General features: G+C 45.0%; 1 protein-coding gene across 1 annotated transcript in view; it reads right to left on the bottom strand.

Annotated features, from left to right (window-relative positions):
* The window catches only part of PCSK1 (proprotein convertase subtilisin/kexin type 1), a 31,986-nt gene extending 19,799 nt beyond the window's left edge, over positions 1–12,187 (bottom strand). Inside the window, exons 1-6 of the mRNA XM_063320442.1 lie at positions 11,864–12,187; positions 9,848–9,952; positions 6,248–6,358; positions 3,878–4,024; positions 3,347–3,423; positions 914–1,002 (exon numbers count right to left, since the gene is read on the bottom strand). Coding sequence (XP_063176512.1) covers positions 914–1,002; positions 3,347–3,423; positions 3,878–4,024; positions 6,248–6,358; positions 9,848–9,952; positions 11,864–12,046 — 712 coding nt within the window. The 5' untranslated portion in view covers positions 12,047–12,187. The remainder of the gene's footprint in view (positions 1–913; positions 1,003–3,346; positions 3,424–3,877; positions 4,025–6,247; positions 6,359–9,847; positions 9,953–11,863) is intronic.
* Positions 12,188–25,643: the final 13,456 nt, after the last annotated feature.

The following is a 25,643-nucleotide window of genomic DNA, read 5'->3' as shown; positions in this document are numbered from 1 at the left end:
GATATTTTATTTAAACAGAGCATGACAGCATAATGCATTATGGCAAAAGCAGACTGCAAAGCTGACATCTGTGACAGCTCAGTAGAGTAAATGGGAACCTACAAACGTAAGACTGAAATGGCGGGAACAGCAGTTACAGGTGTCAATTGCCACTCATTGTCCCTTTGTTTAAAAGGGAAAAAAAGGGGTAATGGAAAAACTAGGACTGTACAAGTATCTTCCTCTGAGCTAAATAACCATTTGCAACTGATACTTTGATCATGACCATTTCATAAACCTCTAATGGATTAAACTTTTAGTCACCGCTTCAAAAAAAAATGGCAGTAGTGATTGACAGGCAAGCAAGACTCTACTTATTTTCAGAATTAACTTATGATGATAGTGAAGAAGTAAGCTGTTGAAACAAAAACCACAGCAGCTTGAATATCCTGTCGTGACCTTTGAAATGTAATTATGTAGATGTAAACAACACGCTGCAAGCAAGGGTGGGTATAAACTTGTACACTGTTATCTTCACTCTACTCGAGCCCTCTCCTCCCCCGTGCCACCTCTTCCACAATAACCAATCATAAGAAGTGAGTCCATCATTCCTTAAAAGATACAGTCTTATCTCTGGATACAATATAGGTTATTGCTATTATTATTATCATCACCACCTATATTGTTGTTGCTGTTGCTATATACTCTACCGATTTTCAACTGGCAACCGAGTTCCAGAGAGTGTGCTGACATTCAAGAAATGCTGTCATACAGATGCAACACAGTGCACTATTGCCAGATGGGATTTTGTAGCCTAATACCACAAGAAGAACCAATCATTCCTGTTTCATATTAATGGTAGCTGAAAACAGCGCTTCACAGAATCTGTCAGGTTCCCACTCATATTAGACATCTGATTATCTTCATTTCTTACCGCCAACTTTGGAATTGTAGGCCACTCCAACTCCACATTTTCTGTTGTTGGCTTGCATGGCAATTTCTCCTGCACACCGTGTCCCATGCCTGAATAAATACAGTAAGAATAAACAGCATCTCATAACATTTTTGCGTTATGTACACAAAGACTCATCAATGACCTTCTTAATTTGGGGGAAGTCCTCATTTAAATCAATGCAATGCAGCTGTTGAATAGCTTTTGAGTTACGTCTACATGATACGAAAGTATTTGTTTCTCTTAGGCTTCAATCAACATTATTTTAGCTACTTAATGATCAAAGGACCATTGTGATGAGATGATAAATACCTAATGTAAGTCACACTGAAGTCTGTAGACCTATTTGATACCAGTATTTTAGCCGAGTGCAGAAGTAGCATGAAATTATGGGGCTAAGATGCTGGCAAACTTGAGACAAAAATATGATACAAGCCTTTATTAATCACACATTTAGGTACTCTCTTTTTAATGACGGCATTTATTTAGGATTTCAGAAAGTTAGCCTTTAAAGTATCCTCACCGTTGCTAAATTTTTCTTGTAACCAACTATTTTCTAGGCAATTATTTTTTGCCATAGGTGATTCTTATATGAAGGTTTTCTGTATTGTGGAATAAGTGTAATTGTAGAAGAGTTGTATTATTTAATAGTACAGATTGTTATTCAATGAAGCATTTGAATGCTTCTGGGCTGAATTCCATTTACTTTATTAATAAAGATTAGAGGTAATACAGGTAAGATTTAAAAGATATTGTCATCAGAATGACCAAGATAATGGCTTCCTGCTCTTAAATAACACTGTACCAAAGTAGAAATGTAATTTTTCAAATATCTTATTCATGGGACATTTATCCCTTGATTGATTGGGTTTTTGTCCATACACTGATTTATGTTGTGGATGCTATTGTATTTTCTGATAGACAAGAGGGAACCAGCGCATCAGTTTCTTAGTCTATCTTTATTGAGTAGCAGCATTCTAATTGGTTTAAGAAATTGACTTCTTCTGTGTACCGGCTTTTAAAGAGTTCCATTCTCTTCTTTCCGATATCCACTGAACTACCCTGGATGTGCCTAGGTGTGACAGACCCATCAAGATGTTCCATGGGCTATCAAAGATGTAGCTCTGGAGAGGGCATCAGAGAAAACTCCACAAGTCCACTAAGTGAACTGGCTGGTTTTCTTGTGTCCAAGCCTTTTGAAACTTCCTAGGTTATTACCTTGAGGACATTTGGGCCAAATCTGATGTAAATAAAGCTTTCATATGTCTCAGAAGAGACAGAAAGGTTGTCCCAGGAGTAACTGTAACCTCCTCCTGTATCTGACCGTGTGACATACCCATATGAGAGGAGGTCAGAAGCATGACTTCACCTGTGATTGCCTACACGCAGTCAGAAGCTATTCTACTGGTCTAAACGGTACTGTCAAAACCGGTAAACAGCATCCTTAGCTACAAAAGCTAGCCTGAAGGGATGCATTTCTTGGTAGGTTCCTCTAAGACACAGTCTCTTCCAGAGCCTTTCATAGGAGACATTCTTTTAAAAGACTTAAGCTGCATCAGGGTAGGTTTAGACTGTACATCAGGAAAAAATTCTTCCCAGAAAGAGCGGTCAGACACTGGAATAGGCTGCCCAGGGAGGCGGTGGAGTCACCATCCCTGGATGTGTTTAAGACTCGTTTAGATGTGGTGTTGGGGGATGTGGTGTAGGGGAGACTTTATAGAGTGGGGTTGATGGTTGGACTCAATGATCCCAAGGGTCTTTTCCAACCTAAATGATTCTATGAGTCTATGATTCTAAGACTTTCCAGTGCAAAGCAGAGAACTTAAGTCAAAATCTGCTTTAAGAGGTATCATTCTAGAAACACACATGGTGATGTGAACAGCTTGCTCCCTTCCGCTTACAGAAACAAATCGGTACCTTCCATGTACAATGATATGAAGAAATTCAGGACATTATAGAGAGATTAACGATTATGAAGCTCTTCATCTGGGAATTTAGTTTTCTTAGTTTACAGTGTTTGTGCCAAGGTTATGTGCACATCTTTGTGCAAACTGAAACGCAGGAGGTTCCTCCCAAACATCAAGAAACTCTTTTTCACTGTGAACATGACCAAGCACTGGCTCAGGTTGCTAAGGAGGTTGTGGAGTCTTCCTCCTTGGAAATACTCAAAAGCATCTGGATGTGGTCCTGGGCAACTGGCTCTAGGTCTCTGTGCTTGAGCAGGAGCTCAGACCAGATGACCCTCCGGGGTCCCTTCCAACCTCAACCATCCTGTGATTCTGTTATACAAATGTTTCCTTCTATTCTATAATTGTCATAGGGGACATACATAGGTATTTCTACATTTGCATGTTCTAACACAAAAACTAATCATGTACTGCTTTGTTCTCTTCACACAAATGGGAAGCTACTCACTTGTTTTCATTTGTTGGGTCATATCTAGGAAAGGGGTCATGATCATTGTCATTGAAATCGTAACTTGCCTGTGGATCCTACATTTAAAAAAAACACAGAATTAATTCAGACAAGTAGAAAATGCATTTTAAAATGTGTAACAAAATGAGTTCTAGAGTCTGCATTTATTTATTTAGTGTGGCTCCTGTTGTCAGCAATCTAGCTGGTAGAATTTGATGGGCATTAACAATTCCATAAATTTTTCACAGAGCTTCAATAATTCAGCATTAAACCACTGTCTACAAACATGCCTGGGAACTAAATCCACTGAGGGGTAAAAAAAAAAAAAAAAACCAACAAAAAACCCCCACTAAGTAACATTCAGCTTCCTGTGACACAGACCAGGTTCCAAAATATGCCTAAGGCAAATATTTCAGTCTCTGTATTGTAGGAGCTGACTTAGAGAACAGGCAGCAAGCTGGAGAAGAGTGTCTGTATATCAAATTTACAATTGATTAATTTATTCCATAACATTCTAATATCCGAACTTACATAGTTAGTGTGGATGTCAGTGTGATTCCACTCCAAACCATCGTCTAGTACTGTGATGACAACACCCTTGCCTGTAATCCCTTTTTGCCATACAGGAATTACATGGAGATCCAGTTTGGGCAGGGACGGAGTTATTCTTGTATCTTGCTGGGGAACAGAAAGGAATACAATATGTCAACATTTTTTATCCATTTATACTACACAGATCCAAAGTTGTATTTTAAAGGTGCTCTAAATCATCCTAGCATGAACTTGTATATTCCATTCAAATTTTGCAAAGATATAACAAAAATTAGTTTCTTCAAATACTTGTAGCACTGGAGGATTCACCCCATTACTTGAAGATCCCTGAAGACCACCTCTGAACAAAGAGCATCTTGTATTTATTGGAGGTAGGCACAGGAATACAGGAATGGTAGGGATGTATGGATGAACCTTGGAATGTTTAATTAATAATCAGACCTGCTAACGTTTGTTCTTTTCACTTGATGAGAAGCCAAGAGAGCCCCACAGTACAGTGAGCTGGTTTTTTCCTTTGACATTCAAGTTAGCCAGAGCAAAATAATTAATGGATAAAACAATTAAGGTAGTCGTTTGGTTAGGAACAACTGTGCTGAATCACAACTTTCTGTTTACTACCCTCATTCCTGTTCCTGTGGTAAATCAACTGGAAGCATGAATCATCTATAGCCTTCTCTTCCACAGCAAGTTCTTTGAAGAGTAGCTCCTAAATGGGTCATTTTTCCTCTCTAACATTAAGCGTGCAGTACATACATGAAATGTAGAAAACTTGCTTACAACCCCTATTAAAAACACAGATGTTAAAAAAGCATTTTCTTCTGTTTCTCTGTGCATAATTACATTAGTTGATCGCAGGTTTTTCATTTCTTTGTTTCCAAGGGAATGTTGCATACAATATGAGACTTAGAAAAAGAAATTTGTTATGGGAATGACCTTTCTTTCATTTTATGCTTTATTTTCTGACTGCTGTTGTTCAGAGAATTATTTGATGTTTCAAGTTTTGTTCTCTAAAATCCATCAAATAATCACTTTTTTCTGGTGATGTGTGAATGTATACCAAATAGAGATAAAAACTGTTGCCATCAAGTCATAATAATAAGGTAATAATAAGTTATTTACTACAAGGCAAGGAACATATTTTGGAAGAAAATATTTAGCACATTTATGCATTTAATCAGAAAAAAAAAAAAATCAATGTGCACTGCAAACAAGGCTAAGTATCATGTTTCTGTTTCTCATGTGGGAAAACTAGAAGGAAAAGAAGTGAAAACCACAGAACAGTGGAAAAAGGAACCATGTCACCTGGACAGTAAGACATGGCTTTTTTCACAAGACTGCTTTTTGAACTCTCTCTGTGTTTGTGCATTTGTCCAATACAGATATCTCCGAAATTTCCTGCTTCCTATTGGAAACAGGCAAAGAAGCAAACATACTCAGCTTCAAAGAAAAGTTAAATCATGAAAGTTAACCATTTTTTATGTTGAAAATAAGTTTATAGGAATCTTCGCGGAAGTGTTTTATGCTGTGTGGTTTATAGCTTTTTTTCCTAGCTTAAACAAAGGAAAAAGTGGGCAAAGCATTACACAAACAGCCCACAGTTTGGTCTGTTTTCTCCAAGCTGAACTGGAGAAGAGAAAGGTATTTCCAGCCACTTGGGCCACATTTGTGCTTGACCTTTCTTCTCAATTTGTTATATCCATCTTTACTCCCATCCCTATACCGAGTGAAAGCATCGAAGCCTAGACTGAAGGTACAGCTAGATATATAGTGGAAATACAGACTCTTGAAAGAAACGATATAAAAAAAAAATAAATGATCAACTGCATTTCCGAGTTGTTGCATGCAGACAGAAACTATAAAGTTAGGAAATTTCTTTGTAGAGACTCTCTTCTACTTAAATCCTAGTCCAAGAGGCTGAAGGTCCTTGTCACATGCACGCACATGCTTTTGTTTCACCTAGAGTATGCACTCTGCACTGCCGATTTTAATAAAGAAATACATATCCAGCTTCCAACAAGGTAAGGGACTTCTCACATGCCAACAGCAAGTATTTTAAAAGTATCATAAAGGCAGCTTTAAACTGTTACACTGCTTTCTAATACCAACCCCCATCCCAGGCAGCAGCCTGAACTGGCTTTTAGAATCTTTGCACAAATGACACGTCAAAGAAAATAGAAGGTTGCCTGGAAATATTATCACCAAGATATCTCATTTTTATAGCATATGCTAATGAGAGGGACTCTTCATTTAATCCCTTCAGCACAATCGCTCTGATTGGAGTGAAAGAATACAACTGAAAGCACAACTGAAATTCACCATCCCCGGTTCCACAATGAAACAAATTCTTACCAGATACCACTGCTGATTCCACATAGGATCATTGAAAAGATTTTCTGCTGTATCTCTCACGATGGCACGCTTAGTTCGCTTTTTTTCATATTGCTGCTCTGCCCATGACACCTACAATTATTTGCATAAATATGACAAGTAAGCCTCTATAGGTTAGGACTTTTTTAGCCTAGAGGGTAAGGTGTTTCCTAATACAGCAAAATGTTGATGCCTAAAGCAAAATAAACCATGTTTGATGTAAAGAGGAGGATTATTTATACTGTAACACAGTGTACTTTGAGGAAGAGGACTTGGTGAAATCACGATACTATACAATCAGTTCACAGAAAATCATTAAGTACAGGTTAACAGGAGAACTCCCGGGAGCACCACATAATGTAGGCTTTTATATCAAATGCGCAGTATAGTTAGAAGGGTATCTAAGTAGTGGTGGTTACTGAAACAAGCAAAACCACAGCCTGCTCCTTTCTCCTACCTTCATTTTAATGGCTATCTATTTCTATCGGGAGTTAAAAGAAAAGAAGAAAGATTATTAGCTTAAGTCTAGCAATTGTAATGACGTTGTCCAATATTCATAGCCCAGCTAGACCTTCAAGTCTCCTTCCCAATGGTGTTTTGAAGTGTGATCAATTAGTAAGCTATGAATATTGGACTAACTTCATCACTGGCACAATTCCACTTAAGGCAACTGAAAGCCAAAATGCTTTGGTGTGTTTTGCTAGAGCATCGACACAATGAGTTGCATGACATTTGTGCACAGGCACAGCAATCTCTTAAGTCACCAGGCTGGATTTTAAAAGCCCATCGCACTTTGTTGCCTTGAATGCAGTACTAAACCCAATTCAAATCAAATCCTAATTCTGACACCTCTCTCTGTGCCATGTGCTCCTTTTGCAAATGGGAACAAAATGTTATTTATTGCTAGCACCCAGACGGGCTCCCTGACACAGACCAAGGTGGTGGTTTTTATCCCAATTTCCAGGCGACCAAGGCAAACTCAGACTGCCAAGATACTGCTATAAGCCTCAAGTGGAGGATGCCTTGGATCTAACCTTTTGCCTTAAACATCTGAATGGATTTCATGATTTTTCTCTATTGTGATACAATGGTTTTATGGTCCTTACATCTATCACCATATATGAAACAATAATAAAAGTGACTCAGAAATTATAATGATAAAAAAAGTACTGATTTGATTAAAATGCGATTTTCTATCAAGAGTCTAATGAAAGTTCACTACCAGAACATAAACTCTTAAAAATGGTAGCTACAGCAGGTACATTTACTGAAAGCTCTCTAACACTATCCCCTTTGCTATATATATAGTATTAAAACCCCTAGAAACCATAGTTAGTCACAGAAGGTGAGTACACTCATGCAGATATAAGTATTTTAAACTGCCCTACTGATATCCAGAGCCATACATACTTGTGCACAGGTTAGAGCAATTACCTTTATTTCTCTTCCCTGCCCACAGCAAAGTTTGGCCTCTTCATCACCCAACAGTAATTAACAATTGACAACTTCCATGCTTGTTATTTTTTTCAAAGTGGACAACTGCACTGAGGGAAATGAGCTGAAACTACCAAGCACATATGTCAGACAAACAAGCCAAATATTTGTCACTCAGCAGCTGGGTGAGGTTCCAACCATCCATCTACGGCAAAAGCTGAAGGCTCTGTGCCAAATCTCCAGTCACTGATACATAAAGCAGTGAAAATAATCCTGACTCGGGTCTCTTGCAAAAAAGTAGGTTTGGAAACTAGTGCAAATACTGGAAGAAGGTCGGGAACTGGATAATTCTATCCTTTCAATATATTCTCAGCCTTTATCTGTTTTACAACAAACACTGGGACATCTATAGGAAGCAGATAAATACTCAGATTACAGCCAAGTTTTACCCCAGCTTTCACACTTAACATACCGTAAAATTCGTGAAGGCGTTATACAAACAAAAGCAGGATTCCCTTCTCTCTCCCTTTTTAAAGACTGAATTTAAATCTTTTTAAATAGGCGGTTGCTGAACAAGAGCAGCTCTTTGGAGCAAAGGTCCATGTATAACTACACAGCATTACATGATTGCTCTGTGTTTATATACTTACATAATGACATAATTACATCTCATTCATTCACATAGTTAATTTGCATACTAGATGGTAAATAAAAGGGAAATTGGAGTAAATTTAGCAAATCACCTGCAGCACTTTGAAGCTCTGTTTTGGGATTTAAGTATGTAAGTCTGCAATAAAGTTTGGCAGTAATGTGTGTAATGCAATTGCTTCCATTCTGCTTAAAACATTAGAATTTGGTATATTAAACATGGTCACGCTTCCCTGTGTAAGAGATCCATTCGATGTAATAAGGCCAAAAAAAGGGAGGAACTGCAACCAAAACTCTGTTCCTGAACATTGTACTATGATGGCATTGAACATTTGATTATTGTTATAATTGGGTATTATTATTACAAATATTGGGTATAAATTAGAACACTAATTCACACTAAAGCTGTGGTTTTGAACATCCCCAGTTTCAAATGATTTCACCTAGAAGACTTTAACTGTTAAACCAACATTTGCAAGGAGATAGATGGGGGATAAACAGAACAGGCAAAACAAATACCCTGTCTCACCCCCTCCTTTAATTCTTCTGGCTAGGCAGAGAGTATTTCCTCCTAGATGACATTTGCATCTAAAATCTCCAGATAACCAATTCCCGGTTCTCAAGTGATTTGTCCTTGTATGATAAATAGCTGGTTTTCACAACTAGCCTACTTCATGTTTTGGACTGCTTGTATTTTCACAATGATTGCTGCAATAATGCCGATTTGAAATGCAAGTTTTGTTGTTCTGAAATTTGCCAGAAATCATTTTTAAGAGGGGCCAACAGCATGCTGGTCTGTTCCTTAAATTCGCCACCCACCTCATTTTCTCTGTTTACGAACAGGAATGCTTCTATCTTAAATAAAGTCAAATAAATGGGGAGTCTGCTTCACCAGTGGATCATGCCTTAGAGCCCTGGCTCTCCGGTGTGCCTCTTCTCTGATTGCAGTGGGATCCCCGCACACCAAAAGACTGCAAGTCTGGAATGTGTGACGGATCCTTTGAGAAGGGGTTTTAGCTCATCATAGAAGAAGCGAATCCAGCAAAACCTCAGCTCTTTTCCCCTGCCCTTTTTTTTTTTTTTTTTTTTAAATATTGAGTCACTTTCAATCAAACCTAATTCCCATGGTAATTGCACAGACGTGGCCTGATTAAACTTACTGCATCTATGGATTTTTACTTTGAATCGAGCCCTGTGGTTCCTTGTCCATATTTTCATCAGCAGCGCATCAACATCTGAAATTCCAAGCCTCTGCAATGCTGCATATCTTAAATCTTAATTTGGAAAGCACTTGCAAAAAGAAAAAAAAAGTATGGCAAGAGAGGGTCAGATTCTGCCGGTTAATGACAGAATAATAAAGCATTATTCAGCATGAGTATGGATGGCTGAATATATTAGACTTGCAAAACAAGGAAAGCCTGCCTGTGACCTCATTACAAAGCTAGCAATAAGGAGACAGAATAAACAGAGGGCATGAAAAGGAATAAATGTAATACTCACCCGCTCATCATCAGAAAGTCTTTTAGTGATATGAATGGCACTTCTTCGAGACCGTCTTGGATGGCTTTTATGTCTGAATAGGTAGTGATTTTTGAGTGATCCAATCTGTAAGACAGAGGCGTACTTTAACTATCGAGAGATATTTCCCCACTGCAAACAAATATCAACACAATCACAACCCGACCAAATTCATTCTATTTAAAAGAGGAACGAAAAGAGCAAGGAACTAGCCTTTAGAGATTTTAATCTAAACCAAAACCCACTCTTCAAGTAAGAAGTGCTTATCACAGCCTGCGTGCTGCTAGAAGAAATCGGGGGAATAATTTAATTTAAGCTAGTGAAGTAGCAGTCATTGCTACTACAGTACTCTGTGATGCAGTACTTGTAGTAGTGACCAGCGTACTCAGGGAGATACCTTGACACGGCCTTATTTCAAAGAAGAGGCTTTACGTATGGTCACGCACCAGTTTTATCTGCTCTTCCAGGGGTCCAGCTGAACAGGTGTAAAAAGCCTCAGAAACCTCACTGCAGGGCTTGTTTGTGCGGGCACCTACTGAACCGGCACTTTCTGTTGGGTCACCCAAGGAGCTGGGTGCACCCCACTGCCTTTTTTTGTGGTTGGACTCGATGATCTCAGAGGTCCCTTCCAACCACTAAGATTCTGTGATTCTTTAAACACCCCTCTTCCCTGAGGAGGGGCTGTTCAAAACCAGTGGGGGTGAATCCACTGACTCCAAAGGCAGAAAAGACCGAACCCGCCCACCGAGGTGGGATCACACCTGGGTTTTAGAGTCTGAAGAACTCAACCGGGGCCAGGACACGGGGCTGGGAAGGGGCTGCCCAGAGCACCAGGGCCAGGTGAGGAGAGGTGACCTCCACGGCGGCAGAGGGCTGCGGGCCATGGCACGGGGGGGAGCTGGGTGCCCAGGACTGCCAGACACAGCGCCTGGCACAGGACCCTCGTCTGGAGGTGGGACAGGCTGTTACCTCAAGGCGGTTACTCATCCCTGACAACACTGACGTCACGGCATCCCAAAAAAGCCCCAGGAGGGCCTGCTGGAGAGAAGCCCCGCGATGGCGACGGAGCCTCCGTGGGGGGAGCGGGCTGGCGGCGGGGGGGGAGGGGGGCGGGCAGGTCGGGGGCGGCGCGGGGTCGGAGCCAGGGCTGCCCGCGCCCCTCCTGCCCGGTCCCCGCAGGGAGAGCGGGGGCGCCGTGTCCCATCTCCTCAGGGACAGCGGGGTGCCCCGCCTGGTCCCTGCCTTGTCTCCTCGGGGAGAGCCGGCGCGCTCTGCCCGCTCCCCTCAGAGACAGCGGGGGTGCGCAGTCCGACCATGCCCGGTCCCCCCAGGAAGAGCGGGGTGCTCTGCCCGACCTTCCCTCGTCCCCTCAGGGACAGCGGGGTGCCCTGCCTGCTCCTTGCCCGATCTCCTCAGGAAGAGTGGGGTGCCCTGTCCGACAGCGTTCGGTTCTCTCAGGGAGAGCGGGGTGCCCTGACCGATCTCCTCGGGGAGAGCCGGGGCGCCCTACCCGGTCCCTTCGGTGACAGCGGGGGTGCCCTGTCCGACCATGTTTGGTGCCCTCAGGAAGAGCGGGGTGCTCTGCCCTACCCTCCCCGGTTCTCTCAGGGGGAGCCTGACTCTGCCCGGTCTTTTCAGGGAAAGCCCTGCCTGGACCCCCTCAGGGAGAGCCGGGCCCCCTGCCCGACCCCCTCAGGGAGAGCGGGGCGCCCTGCCTGCTGCCTGCCCGGCCCCCTCACAGGGAGGGCCCCGCCGCCCCGCCCGGTCCGCTCAGGGAGACCCGTCCCCGGCCGGCCGCCGCCGTGGTGGCGGGGCTCCCCGCCAGGTGCGAACCCGGAGCCGGGGGGCGGCGGGAGGAGAAGGCGCCGCCAACTCCCCGGGGCCCCGCGAGCGGCAGCCGGGCACAAGTTTCGGCGCGGCCCCGAGGACCGAGGCAAGGACGGAAGGGAGCTCCCCGGGGCTGCGCGGCGCGGCGGCCCGCCCCCCGCCCGGCCATACCTGCCCCACGAGGTCGTAGTCCAGCTCCTCGGCGATGGCCCTGGCGGCGTCGGGGCCGGCCGGGATCTCCGCCGCCCACTCGTTGAGGAATTGCCGCTCGGCGCCGCCGCCGGCGGGGCACAGGCAGCAGGCGGCCAGCAGCGCCAGGGCCGCGCACCGGCCGGCCCAGCGGCGGCCGTCCATGGCCGCGGGGAGCGGAGCGGCGCGGAGCGGAGCGGCGGCGAGGCGGGCGAGCTGCGGCGGGCGCCGGCGTTGCCAAGGCGAGCGCTGGGGGAGCGGGCGGCGGCCCGGCGCGGCTGCCCGGGGCTGCGCGGCGCCCAGACCCTCCGGAGCCGAAATGGAAATGAGTGTTTACACGTCAAAACGACGACAGCCATCCTTGACGTCAAAGTGTACCTGGCCCCCGAGCCGAGGGGAGGGGGGTAATTCCCGGGGGGGGGCGGGAAGGGGCGGGGGGTCCCGGGGGCGGGGGCTGGGCCGGGCGCAGCGCTGGGGTCGTTACTCTCATTAGCGATAATTACCACGCTTCACCCCGAGCTGCGGGGCAGGCGGGAGCGCGGAGCCCGCCGCCGGTGGGGGTTCGTGTCCGTCCCCCCCCCCATCCCCGGGGAACTGGGCGAATAACACGGGTTTGGGGTGGTTTGGGTTTTTTTTTTTTAATCGTTTTTCAATTAAGCTAATAACCCGGGACCTACTGCGCGGTAGTACTTGATTAATGCGCATCATCCCCCGGTGCTCCCGACACCACACCGTAGGTATGCTGCGTTAATTGGCACCGCCACCCCGGCTGATTGTATAACAAACGTCTCTATCCTGAAGTACAATTAATCATTTTGAAATAATATTTTTTTTTTTTAATCACATCCAGTGGTCTGCATGTTGCACTTTCTCAGCAAATACCACAATTTGTTAAGTACTCGTTTATTTCCATATTTTCATTTTGCATCCGTGTTTCCCCAGCTCGTCCTGTTTTATTTAGCTTTCCTACTACCATTTCATTGTCTTTCCTCAAGTGCCAGAAAACGCCCCTAAAAATTTCCTAATGTTGCCTAAGTGCTCTTGCATCTGCCTCTGAAACCGAGCGTCGTGGTTTCTGAGCTTTTTAGCAGCTTCAGTTTGTAGCTAACTGTATTTCATTGCTTGATTCTTCCAACTTTTAAACTGGAAATTTTAATAAGCTGCTTTTAGGTATCAGCTATGATTTAATACTGCTTCTCTTTGTTAGAGAGTGACAGGCATGCCTGCCCTATTCTTTGTTGGCTTCTAGAATAGGAAGATAATGGAAAACATAAATGCCAAACAATGAGGAGTGGAAAATATTGTAAAAGCCAGCGTTTTGGTGTCTGAAATCTCAGCCTGAAGTACCGCCGTGCCAGGATGGGGAGCGTTGTGAGAGCCTCCTGGGGGCCCGCGTGTTCCCATGGGGATGGGGAAGCTGCAGCTGAAGGGCCGGCTGTGACGTCTACAGAGCCCAAATTAATAGGAATATGACTTGATCAGGGGAGGGGAATAAGGATGAGTATGTCATAAGTGTACCAGAAATGCCAATAGAATAGCAATAAATATCAATGTAGAATAGAATGCCAACAAAGTGACACTGTAGCACCGTCCCGGTACTCACTTTCTGCAGCATGCTCCAACGACAGGACGGGGTTTCTCAAAGCCAAGCCAGTGGCTAGGACGTGTGTTTTCTGTTCGTTTTAATTTATTGTATTTGCTGCATGATTTTCTCAGTGCTCACTGCCAAAAATGTGTTTTCTTCACTTTCTTGGACAGATGCCTTTAAGATCCCTCTGTTATATTTTTAGTAATGTGTTTCTGAGGCTTTCTTTAAATCTGGTTGTCTTGCCAAGCAGTTGTGGGGTCCACGCGGGTTTTTCACATGTCAGTTTTACCGCTGCTGTTCTAGTCAAAACAAAAAGGGCTTTTTACCTCTCGTTTCTCATCACCAAGACTGCAACTTGGCTTGAATTTTACGTTTTTGTGTAAACAACTTGCAGAGACGTTACCTGCATACAGAAATGAAACAAGAGCTATATATGTATATGTATACATATGTATATATGTATAATGACAATTTATATTCGCAAGTCTTAAGTAGTGGTTGGAACATCTACATCCCTAAGACTGTTTTGAAAATCTCAATACTCTTTTCTAAGTGATTCATTAATTCACGTGTGTTTATTTATGAGGATTTCCTTCTGTGCAGGACTTCAGCTAGATGGGCTGTGTACAGAGTCCTGGGCTGTGCTGGGAAATGAGCGATGTGCTACACAAACTTGGGTGTCCCATCCATTAACGAAGGATGCTGCCCAGCGCACTACAGCCCCATCTAATAATAGCACGATAAAAAGGAACAACTTGCTCAGCAGCATCAGGTGGAGTTAAAGGTAATTGTTTCACGCTCCATAAGCAATTTCGGTTTGTTGTTTATCAGTGGAAGATTTATTTAGCCCCTAGTGCACCCAGTGGTACTCTGCCTGAATGTAAAATCAGAAGCAAATGCAAGACTAATTATAAAAATATTATTTCTAGTGTATAAGTTCATTTTAACATGGTATTTAAGGTTGATGTGCTTCTGCAGGATCTACGTTCTGCTAAGGACCTCTTTGCACCTGGTAGAGAATTGTTAGTAAAGCAGCTCTTGAGGTTTTTTTTCCGTGTGTGGCAGTGAGTGGGAATCATTACATTTTCCAAGCCGAAGTGTCTTCTTGTAGACCAAGTGCAATATGTTTCCTTGCGCGTAGGTAAGATACCCATCAATACAGTGTGTAATGCTGAGTATGAAATCCCAGCCCGCAAAGGATTGCAGCCACCAGTTGCAGGAGAGCTGTGAATGAAGCTCCTCGGTCTTGATTTTGAGCTAATGAGGGCGTAACTCATCAGTAATTCTATTAAAATATTTTTTATTCAGAGAAGTATGTTACAACAGTGTAAATGAACTTGAAATCAGAACACATGGGGCAGGAGTCTTTTCTCAAATCTCATATTTCTTCAGCAATTCTAAATACATACCTTCACCCATTTACGTTCTGGATGCCTCCCCTGTAGCACACGTAGCTCACAGGGGCATTTTGAAGAACTTTGTGTTAATGTTCGGTAACTTGTTCCAGGACACCTGGATGAAAATGATACTGGAAATGTCCTTACACACCCCACATGAAACCTTAACTCCGTTGTAGCCACGGGCAACGTTCCTGCTCTCTCACGGTTAGGAGTTTAACTGATTGGCTTTTTCTTACCCATTGCCAAAGGTTTCAGGCCATGGCTGTGTTTTTGTACCTGCAATTCTCACCCTTTAAAAAGATGTCCACGAAAAAGGGAAGCACAGTGGTTTTGAAAAGCCGAGCACTTCCATGCAACACCCTATTTCCTTGCTCGTTAGTAGGGTCAACGCATTTAGACCTGGCAATTCTCATATTCAAGGCTCAAGTCCGTATTTTTGAGCCCAGCTCTCTGCTTAACAGCTGTGGCATCACTCCAGATGCCCGATCCCGACTGCTGCGGCGACTCGGGGGCCGGGAGGAGCCACCAGGCTGGGGCTGCCGTAGGACCTGCCCTTGGCTCCAGCTGGTCCCGTGTGGCTTCGCTGCGTCCACGCTGGCCACCGACCCGTCCCGTCAGTCAGAACCGCGCCGTCGGGCAAAACCTGTCCTGCGGGGGGGGAGTTCAAAATCTTCACCGCCTCTGAACGGCAGCCAGAATCCTGAGAAATATGTTGATTATGAGGTGGGAAGCAGAGGCACAAAACCCTGCAACCGGTGAAGTGAGAAAGCTGTCACCAAAATGAAACCACCCCAGGAAGTTATAAAGAAATAAAGTCGCATTCTTTCATCTTTGTGTACCTTGCAGGAGAGGAGCGATTGTCTTTCTTACCAAGGAGAATAACAAAGGAGCAGAGGTAAACAGATACAGAGCGTAAGGAAAACCAAAGGCAGGTAAAAGAATTAAGTTTATCTGCAGAAAAAATGAAAGGGTTTCTGCAGAATGTCGTCATTTTATCATATTATTTTGAAATAATATTTTTGAAGAAGAAGGGTATTATGTAATGACATTTCATTTCGAATCAGTCACAAGGTAAAAGCCAGACAGCAAATACATCTCTGATGTCACTTCATGAAGTCAACCCATTTGATTTTGCAAAATGAAACTAAGCATTTTTGTCTCGACCCGCAGAGCTTTCTTTCAATGTGTGAACTGAATTAGGTTAAAATATTGTTCATCCTTCATGGGTAAAGGACAAGCCCTGTCTGGGAAGCCAGAAAAGGCACATTTAGGAAAGCGAGATTCTGGACATGTCACTGCCTCCCTGCACCCTGCCGCGGAACTGGAAGAGGAAGGTGGACCCATGTCTTGGTCCCAGGGATCTTCCGCCACCACTGATGGCCGAACCGGAGACCCGTCCCCTGCAAGCCTTGCCCTGGAGGAAGCAGTGATGCAGAGTTGGAGACACAGCAAGGGGGAAGAGGTCAATACGGGGGGGGATCAGACCCCACCCTTGACTCAGTGTTTTGGCTCCTGCCCACCACCAGCGTTTGCAATTTGAGGGTGGCTCTCGCACTGTCCTGCCAGTTCGCTGCCAGTTGTGCAGAATTTTGCAGAAAACCTCTGGCTTTCAACCTGACGGCTGAAGACCTGCTCTGTGCTGGTCCCCGTGGGGAGCAATGCTTTCCTCCTCTTTTTATTTCTCCTCCGAGAGCACTACCCAGAAGAACAATGCGTTGCAGAAGACCTCTTCTATAAAGTGACCGCCGGCATTTCTGCCCGCACCTCATTGTAAAAATCTGTCTGTTTTTGACACTGCGGGGTCAGTAGGTCTTACACAGCCGTTGGGGGCTAAATGCTTCTGCAAGACAAAACTTCAGGTTGTAAAGTATAAAACCAACTGGTTACGCAGGTGTCGATACTATTTTACTGATTCTATTTGAAAGGTCCAATTTGAGAATGTTAACACCATTCAAATGGGAATTTGTGTGATATGTAGCTTTAATTTGCCAAGTCAGAGCACCGCATTTTAGAATGAGAGTCGCTGGAAACGCAGTTTGATGGCTAAAGTGGATGTGGTAGCTGCTGTAGTTTAATTATTTAAATACTAAAAAGGGCTGCGCTGCTTATATTTCATTTGGCCGTGGACCAAAGAACACTCTTGAAACCCACTCTTTTTCGGTAACACTATTTCTTTTTCTGCAGGAGCCGACACTACCAAGTAATTGAAGGATAGTATAAAAGAAGCCATATGTGTAGGCAATCACACAGAATATGGGAAACACCTGTTTTTCCGTCGATTACTGCCTGCAAACTAGTGGGGCATGTTTATTTTCGGGGCATTACATTTGCTTGGGTAATAGCGCATGACACATTTTCAGTTTTACGGCGGACGAGCACTGAGAACAGCTAATCATATCTGTATAAATGAAACACAAACATGCCCTCCCAGCCATACATGCGGTTAAATAGGGGCCTAATGACACCAGGCATTACCCGCCGCACGCTCTCCGGCAGGCAGGAAGCAGTTGGTGAACAACCGTCCATTTGTACCAACCTGGCTAATTCTGTTTACTCTACAGCTCGAGCTAATTCAAGCAAAAAGCCTGGAAAATGCACGGGCAGGGCTGTAGGAGAGGTGGAAACCCCCAGAAAAACAGCAATAATGTCATTATTTGGCAGAGACAAAGGCCCCCCCCCCAAAGTATTTTACTGCTGGCAATAGGAAGAGGCACAGTTGCAAGTTCATGTCCTGTTTGTTCGTAGTCCAGATAACAGAGATGATCAAAGGAAGGAAATATCTTAGGGAAACGCTTTATCAACTTCAGCTGCATAGATACAAACCCCATCATTTTGAAATTCTACATCTTTATAAATTATACTGTGGGTTATACTTTTAATATTTTACCTACAGTAAAGGACTTCGTTGTCCTCCTCACCAGCAAGCTCTTCAATAAATCCCTAAGCAAGGACTGATAAATTCATAAATTGTTGACGTATTTTAATAACACCATAAATAATATTTAGCATTGATGAAAATGCTGCTGAGAATTCAAAATTACTGTTTTCGTTACACTTTTAATTTAAAGGGGGTGGTTTTGTAGAGGTCTTTTTAGAAGACTGAGTACACTGATTAATTATTTTTAAATGGCTCTCATACAGTGTTCTTCCTCTTCGTGTTCCATTTCAAGTGTGATGAAAAAGAGAAAAGACCGGAAAGAACAGAGAGTATGAATACATGAGAGGAGAGTAAAAATACACGGGTAAACAGATTAAACCCCACTCAGAGCAATAGAAAAAGCTAGGGGAAAAAATATTTTTTCTTTCTCTCTTTCTTATTTTTTGGAACCTCTGAGTAAGTAATAAAAAGTGACAATAAATGATGATTTTAGGATAAAATTTCAAGTTTTCCTGTGTGAGAAAAGGGTAGTTTCACGGAAGAAAACTGTGAGAAACTACGTTTCAAGTGCTTCCTACCAAAGTCAGTGCGGGGCCCATAACGTACACATGTAAGGGAAAAGAATCATAGAACAGAATAGAGTCACTGAGGTTGGAAAAGACCTTTTAGACCATCAAGTCCAACCATAAACCCAGCACTGCCAAGTCCACCACTAACCCATGTCCCTCAGCACCACGTCTGCATGTCCTTTAAGTACCTCCAGGGATGGCGACTCCACCACTGCCCTGGGCAGCCTCTTCCAACGCCTGACAACCCTTTCCATGCAGGTAGCGGCAGATGTTAGGTGGTCAGCCCGTCACAGAGGGGAGAGCAGTGCCTGTCACCTACCAAGTTGCTTTTGTTGGTGACCCCAAGGGGAGGTGAACACAGCATGGAAGCAGCGTGGTTTTTTCACCTCCATCTTCCCAGGGTGTTTCTTTGTGTTCCACCTGACCGGGGGGGGATGGTGTCCCACTGCCCTCCTGAGGCCATGTCAGTGTCCGAGGTCACCTCGCCAGGAGATGCACCTACCCTCTGTAAAGCACGCCTGAAATCAGGCTGATTTGTTCAAACAGGGAAAATCCTCTCATCCTTGTTTCAGCTTAAAACGCCTAACTTTGCATTAGGTCAATGAAGATTAAATTTAAGTCTAAACGTCCTTAAACTGAAATTAAAATGTCCCCGTGTTGGTCTGAGCAGTACAGCCGAAGCAGCATCAGGCTGTGGATGGGCAAGGCTTGTGCCTGCGCTTGCTCCTCCTCGGGGCGGCATTTCGGGTGCTGGTGCTATACATCCCGCACCGCTGAGTGACACTCCGCCGCGCGTTCTCCTTTCGGGTGCTTTCGAGGGCTACCTGTGTACTTCTGTCTAATGAGTCAAGTGCTGATTCATATCAAATGATTAAAATCCAGCTTGAAAGGTGCAAGTGTTTGAGCTACTGGAGCAGCACTGACAGTTGGAAAAGAGTTTTTAAATATTCTTTGAGCTGAGGTTCAGCGGTGATAAAGCAATGGCATTTCAGAGGAAATCACTCACCCCTGACCAAAGCTGCTGTTTAAATACAGAGCCATCCCTTCTGGGCACGCATGTCATGTCTGTTATTGGGGGCATTTTCACCAGTGCCGAGCAGTGCGGCAGCCAAAGCAGATACAATTTTTAGGGATAGGGTATGCATTTTAGAAGATGCTTTAAAGATGCAGTAGTAAAATCAGAGGATTTCCGCAGCAGATTCACACAGGTACACACCACCTCCATCTAAAACTGCCCAATATCAGGTCTGTCTGCCTACCTCCGTGCCATGTGGGACCACACTGTCTCCTCATTAGACTTCACAGAAAGGAATTGCCGAGTAACATCTTTCTCTTATCTCCTGTACCTACTTAGCCCACTGAAGGTGCCTGTGCTAGGCTCTGCATCTGTGGGACTGATGAATTCTTCCCCCAGAGGATTTTTACTGGGCTTTTCAAAAACCCTCTGCACTTCAGGAAACAGAATTCCAAAATAGCAAAACCAAGATGTTGCCCTAAGTAAAAAGGGTATTCAGCATTAAGGGTACAAAGTTATGAAGTATCTCCCTGTGTGTGGTGGGTTGCCCTTGGCTGGCTGCCCAGCACCCCCCCCCAGCCGCTCTCTCACTGCTCCTCCTCAGCAGGGTCGGGGGCAGAAATAAGCTGCTGCAGCTCACGGGCCGACATAAGGACGGGGAGATCCCTTGTCAGTTACTGACGCGGGCAAAACACATACGACTTGGGGAAAATTAATTAAATTTTATTTAATTAATCCAATTTCATTGGCAATAATTAAATGCTGACTCAAAATAGAGTAGGACGGTGAGAAGCAAAGGTAAGAAGTAAAACAGCTCCTCCCCCCTCCATGGGCTTAAACCCGTGGCCCTGTGGTTGAGTGTCCCGTGCCACACCAGCTGAGCTGCCCTGGCCCTGCTGACTTCAGGGAGACCCAGACTTCCGACCACTCTGCTGGGCTTGGGCTGTGCCTGCCGTGCCTCCATTCGTCACCATCGGAGGAGCGTGGTTGGGACAGGCACCCAGACCACCTCTGAGCGTGCCATGGGTGAGATAGTGGCCCAAGCCCCAGCTACAGTCATCACCCCAGTAGTCACAGAGAAGCGCTGGGCACAGTGGTGGATGGATCCATGCCATCAAATCATAAGGAAGAGGTAACCCCCTCTGAGCAGCTGTCTTCCCCCTCAGCTTGTGTTTGTGGGCTTCCAGCTTAGAGGTGGGTTCACCGTCTCACGTCCTCACGTCCTCCCACTGGTCAGGGAGAACCAGAGGATGGCACCTAGGTGCACCAGGGTCTCCCTTTCCCTCTAGTTAGGAGGAGGAAGGGTCTGATCGGGAATTTCGGATAAAGAACAGCAATTGAGAGAGGCAATGGACAAAACTTGGACTGGATGGACATCTCCGGAGAGTGGAATAACTGCAGGGAATCTTTTGTTGTTGTAATGTTGTGAGGGGTCAGGTGGTGGAGTTTTATTGTGTGTGTAAATTGTCCACCTTTGTTGTTGTGGTGGTGATGATACTTTGATTTTGGTATGGGGAATGTTTTGGTTTGGGGAGAGGCACCCATGCAGGAGCTGGTTCTCAGTCAGGAACGTGAAGAGGACCCACACTGGCATGGGTTTTTCCTGAAGGCCTGCAGGGATCCACGCTGGAGCAGGAGAAAAGTGTGAGGAGGAAGGAGTGTCAGAGAGCATCTTATGAACTGACCACAGTCCCCATTCCTCATCCCCCGACACCACTCAGGTGGGAGGAGGGAGAGGAGTCAGGAATGAAGGAGTGAAGTTGAGCCCAGGATGAAGGGAGAAGATGTTATTAGCTTTCATCTTTGTTTCTAACTATTCTCCATTTCTAGTCAGCGATGTCAAATTAATTTTCACCAAGTGATGATCGTTTCGCCTGTGATGGTAAACAGTGAGTGACGTCTGTGTCTTTTTATCTACCGATGAGCTTTTCCATCTTATTTCTCCCCTGCCCCGTTGAAGAAGGGGAGTGAGACAGTGGCTTGGTTGGCATCTGGCAGTCAACTGAGGTCAACCCGCCACAGTCTTTTTTGGTGTCGGTACCAGGTCTGGCTGGGGTGGAGGTCAGTGTCCTCATAGCAGCCTGTATGGTGCTGTGCTTCGCGTTTAGGGCTAAACCAGTGTTGGTAACGCACTGGTGTTTTGGCTATTGCTGATCGGTGCTCGCACGGCATTGAGGGTTTCTTTATGTCTTCCGCCCTGCCCCAAAGCAAGGAGGCTGGGGCTGGGATGGAAGTTGGGAGGGAACAGGGAGATATTCCAGCTGACTAAAGGGATATCCCGTGCCATATAACGTCACGGTCTGCAACAAAAGCTCAGGGAAAGGAGGAGGAAGGGGGGATGTTAGTGATTATGGCATTTGTCTTCACAAGTAGCCGTTAACCGAGCTGAAGCTCCACTTCCCAGGAAGCAGCTGGACATCTGCCTGTCGATGGGACGTAGTGAATGAAGTCTTTATTTTGCTTTGCTTGTGTGCGCATCTTTTGCTTTTCTTATTAAACTCCATTATCTCAACCCGTGAATCTTTTTGCCTGCCTTTGATTTTTTTTCACCATTCCCCAGGAAAGGGGAGCGAGTGAAAGGCAGGATGGATGCTTGGCTGCTGGCTGGGGTCAGCCCACTACAATATCCCGTCAGCATATATAAATGATCACAAAGGTGTTGTGCATGTCAAGATTTAGGACATTCAACACTTGCATTAAAGACAGGGGTGCCAGGAAGAGAAACGAGACCCCTTCCCCACCTTTACCGTCTCAGCTGGCGTATGAGAGTGCTGATCCTGCAAGCAATACAGAACCAGCGGTCTCCTGAGGAGCCATGAGCTGGGCCGGTGGGGCACCGAGGGGGACGCTGTGCTCTTTAAACAGGCAGGAAAACTACCGCTGGGCACAAGTATTTGGATTACTGAACTGAGCATGTAAGCTGAGCCCAGCTCTGTGACTCTTCTTTAATATTAAATGCCATAAGGTGACTTCCAGCTATCTGAAGAACTATTTCCTTTATAATTTATAAAAATACCAGCTTCAAATGTCACTGGATGATTTATTCTCATCCTATATTTGCGGGAAGCCACAAAAGGAGGAGAGGAGTGTATGTCTTAAAAGCAGTCTTCCCTAAATCACCTTTCTCATGCCAAACAGTCGCAGAAATTTCTTGCTCCTGCACACAAAAGGCATGTTGTGATTTCCCTAGCTACCACTGCGGGGTCCAGGGAAGAGCAATCTTCCAGCCTCTCCTCTAAGAAAAGACAGTTCAGGTAGGGCACAGTGCCATGGGATGGGGGAGGACCACGTGGGGCAAATGAGGCTGATGGCGTAAGCGAAGAAAATGCAGCTCCCAACAAGGCAAACTTAATTCCAGTGACAGCTGAAAACGTTAAGCATCTTCCAGGATGATGGTGTCTAGCCACAGGCAAAAATGTGCTTTCTGGGGAATACACTCAATCGAGTATGATTAGAAAGGAGACACAAAAGGTTAGTGAAATCAAAGCAAATGCATTTGAAACTTCAGGCCAATCGTCTCGAATAAATGTTTCAGCCGTCCTGCGACAGCCATCAGATTGGGCGTTATTTATAGCCAGAACAACCTAGGCCAAAAGGTATAATACCATAACATTGCTGAGAAGCTGCGTGGAACTACATAAATAGAAATAATTGCTTTATCTTGAAGATTTATATAATGTTTAATAAACCCTCTTCTCTGAAGTATGCCATCATGGACAGCCCGCTTTTCTGAGCTGCTTTCCTCCTCCCTGTCTTCTTTGTCTTCTGTCTTCTGTTCTCTGTGATATGTTTGAACAGGACTCCACACAAAGATTTATTTAATCAAATTAAAGACAAAGCCTTTTGCAGACACAAGCAAGTGCTTCCAGTTAGTTCCCCACAGATCAAATACCTGGGTCTGTATTTTGTTGTTTGAATCTTCCAAGTTAATAACAATTCCATCTAAGATTAATACCAGCAACATTTCTAGATCAGGTTATCATAAATAATTTTGTTGCGTGTTTTTGCAACAGCAAGATAATCTTTGCAGGTTTCTCTGTATTTTTATATAACCAGCATGAAATCCTGTTGCTAAGCAGAAAGCAAAATCAATATAGAAGGCAAGCCATACCAGCTCATCTTTGGATTGCTGTAGACGTTTCACTTTCTTGTAGCCTCTTCTAACGGTTTTCTTCCGTAAAAATCTGCCATGACTTTGTGACTAGTATTTTCTATTTCACCATATTTCTAGAATATATCACCTAAAACATTCTGCTATTTGACTAAAAGGTACCATTTTGGTGAAACTGCCAAGACAGCCTCCGCTGTTAAATGCCCACCCTTTGATAACGAGTGAAACAGGTGGAATTTTAAGTAGAGATTCCTTCCACTCATCTGCCAATATCTGTATGACTTTCTCTTCCAGTCAAATCACAGTGACTGAAACTTTTGCTGAAATGCTGTATTGTAAAAAATTCCTTATGTTCACTGTTGCAAGAAGCACTTAAAAGCTTACTCTCCATGTAAAGAAAAAAATAATTAAAATCCACTTTTACTTGCATTTGATTTCATTTTATTTAGGGGGAAGGACTTGGTGAATGATCAGCCTTCTGCTTCGCAGCTGCAAGAGAGCAGCCGTGCCCCGGGTGCCTGGCAGGCGCCTGGAGGGGTGATGGAGAGCAGAGGGGCTCTTTCTCGGTGGCTCCTCCTCTCTCCTTGTGGTGGCTCTGGCAGAGGTGCCCTGCTCGGGTCTCCTCACCACACATCAGGTGTGCTGGCCAATACCCCCAGTAGCTCCAGTGACATCTCCTTTAGAGGCAAAGCTGAATTGCTGAATTTCCTACAGGCCACTGCACTTCTGGAATTGGGTATTTTTTGTGTGCCTTTTCCCTCTCATCCCAGGCAGAGCCGCGTCCATGTCAGCGGGCTGAGACATACACCCCTGGTTCCCACAGCAGGCCGGGAGGTCCTGTGGCATTTGCGCACTAGTCAGATGGCATTGCTGCCTTCCCTCTGGCAATTGGGCTGCTATCCCGGCACAGTTCGGGAACATGAACCAAACGGGCACCTGCACGCAGCACTCAGAAACCCTCTTGAGAAGGTGTGCACCACCTGCTAATGGCTATGGAGAGGGACCAGATGTCACCGGCTGCGCCACGTGCACCTGCCTGGGTCACCCTTACCCACGGCTCTCTGCGCTGCTCTCTGCGCTGTAGACCTGACTAAAATGACCTGCCAAAATTCACACCAGCACGGCCAACTGCATGACCAGGACGGTCAACAGCATCCCACCACCTGGGCTGGCGCCTGCGTGGGCGAACTGCTTGGTCTCAGCCACGCCAAGAAGGAGACACGGTGGAGTAATACTGGTCCTGGCTATCTGGTGTGTGCATCCAAACTCTGAGCTGCAGGACACTTGTGCTATTGTACTTGTGAGCTTCGATGTTGTGTGAAGCTCTGGATTGACCCAACCGAAGAGAAGCGGCCGCAGCCTGCCCTCTCCCTGGGACAGCCATTCTGCTAAATCTTCTCTGCATTGCTGATCTGTGCGAAAAATCAACTGCTTTACTTCTTTAAGCTGGAAATTCCTCTTGGCAGTTGTGGAAAAAAAAAAAAAGAAAATACAAAAATATTCCATCCTGAATATCCAGGACAGAAATAAATATCTCGTGATTGAGCAGATATAGCACAGCTTTTGCTGGATTAAAAGGATGATTAAGTCATACACTTTATACTTACAAAAGTTATTTTGGAAAGAGCGTGAGCAATATATGCCTGGAAATTCCCAATTAGATTCAAGAGCATGTTGGAGTGAGTAAGCGCACACCCACTGGAGCAGATGTTTGTTTGCGCTATCGCAGTGCGTGTATCACCCTCCCAACCGACTCTGGAGACGAGAGGGGGTGGGTAAAAGATGCTGCAGAATTCAAAGTGACCGTGTCATTCGTTTTATTATTGCACTTCTCAGAATAAGCAGTTCTTGGAGAAAATTTCAAAACAAAAGGAGGACGACAGAGAGAAGACAGCTCTTAAACCGTTTCAATGAGTAGGGGTTTCTGGGCTGGCACCTTTCTCTAAGATAAAAAAAAAGGGGGGAGGGGGAAGAGAAGGAAACAGCCCTGGATTTCTCCAGCAGCAGGGTAAAGCGTGAGAGACATTCAAGCAATCGAGCAGGCTGCCAGACACCTGATATTTTTCTAATTACCTCTGGGATTCGCTGTGCTGCTGCTTTCACGGGTCAGAGATGGTCACTGCTGTAATTCCCCAACCTTGCTGCCCTTCTGGATTTGGGGTGCTGTGCACCGCTTCGTCCTTCCCCTTCCCCTTCCCCTT

Source organism: Chroicocephalus ridibundus, chromosome Z, assembly GCF_963924245.1.
Source record: "Chroicocephalus ridibundus chromosome Z, bChrRid1.1, whole genome shotgun sequence".
Taxonomy (NCBI): domain Eukaryota; kingdom Metazoa; phylum Chordata; class Aves; order Charadriiformes; family Laridae; genus Chroicocephalus; species Chroicocephalus ridibundus.
The sequence above is the reverse complement of the archived record's forward strand: the minus strand, read 5'-3'. Positions and strand labels throughout refer to the sequence as shown.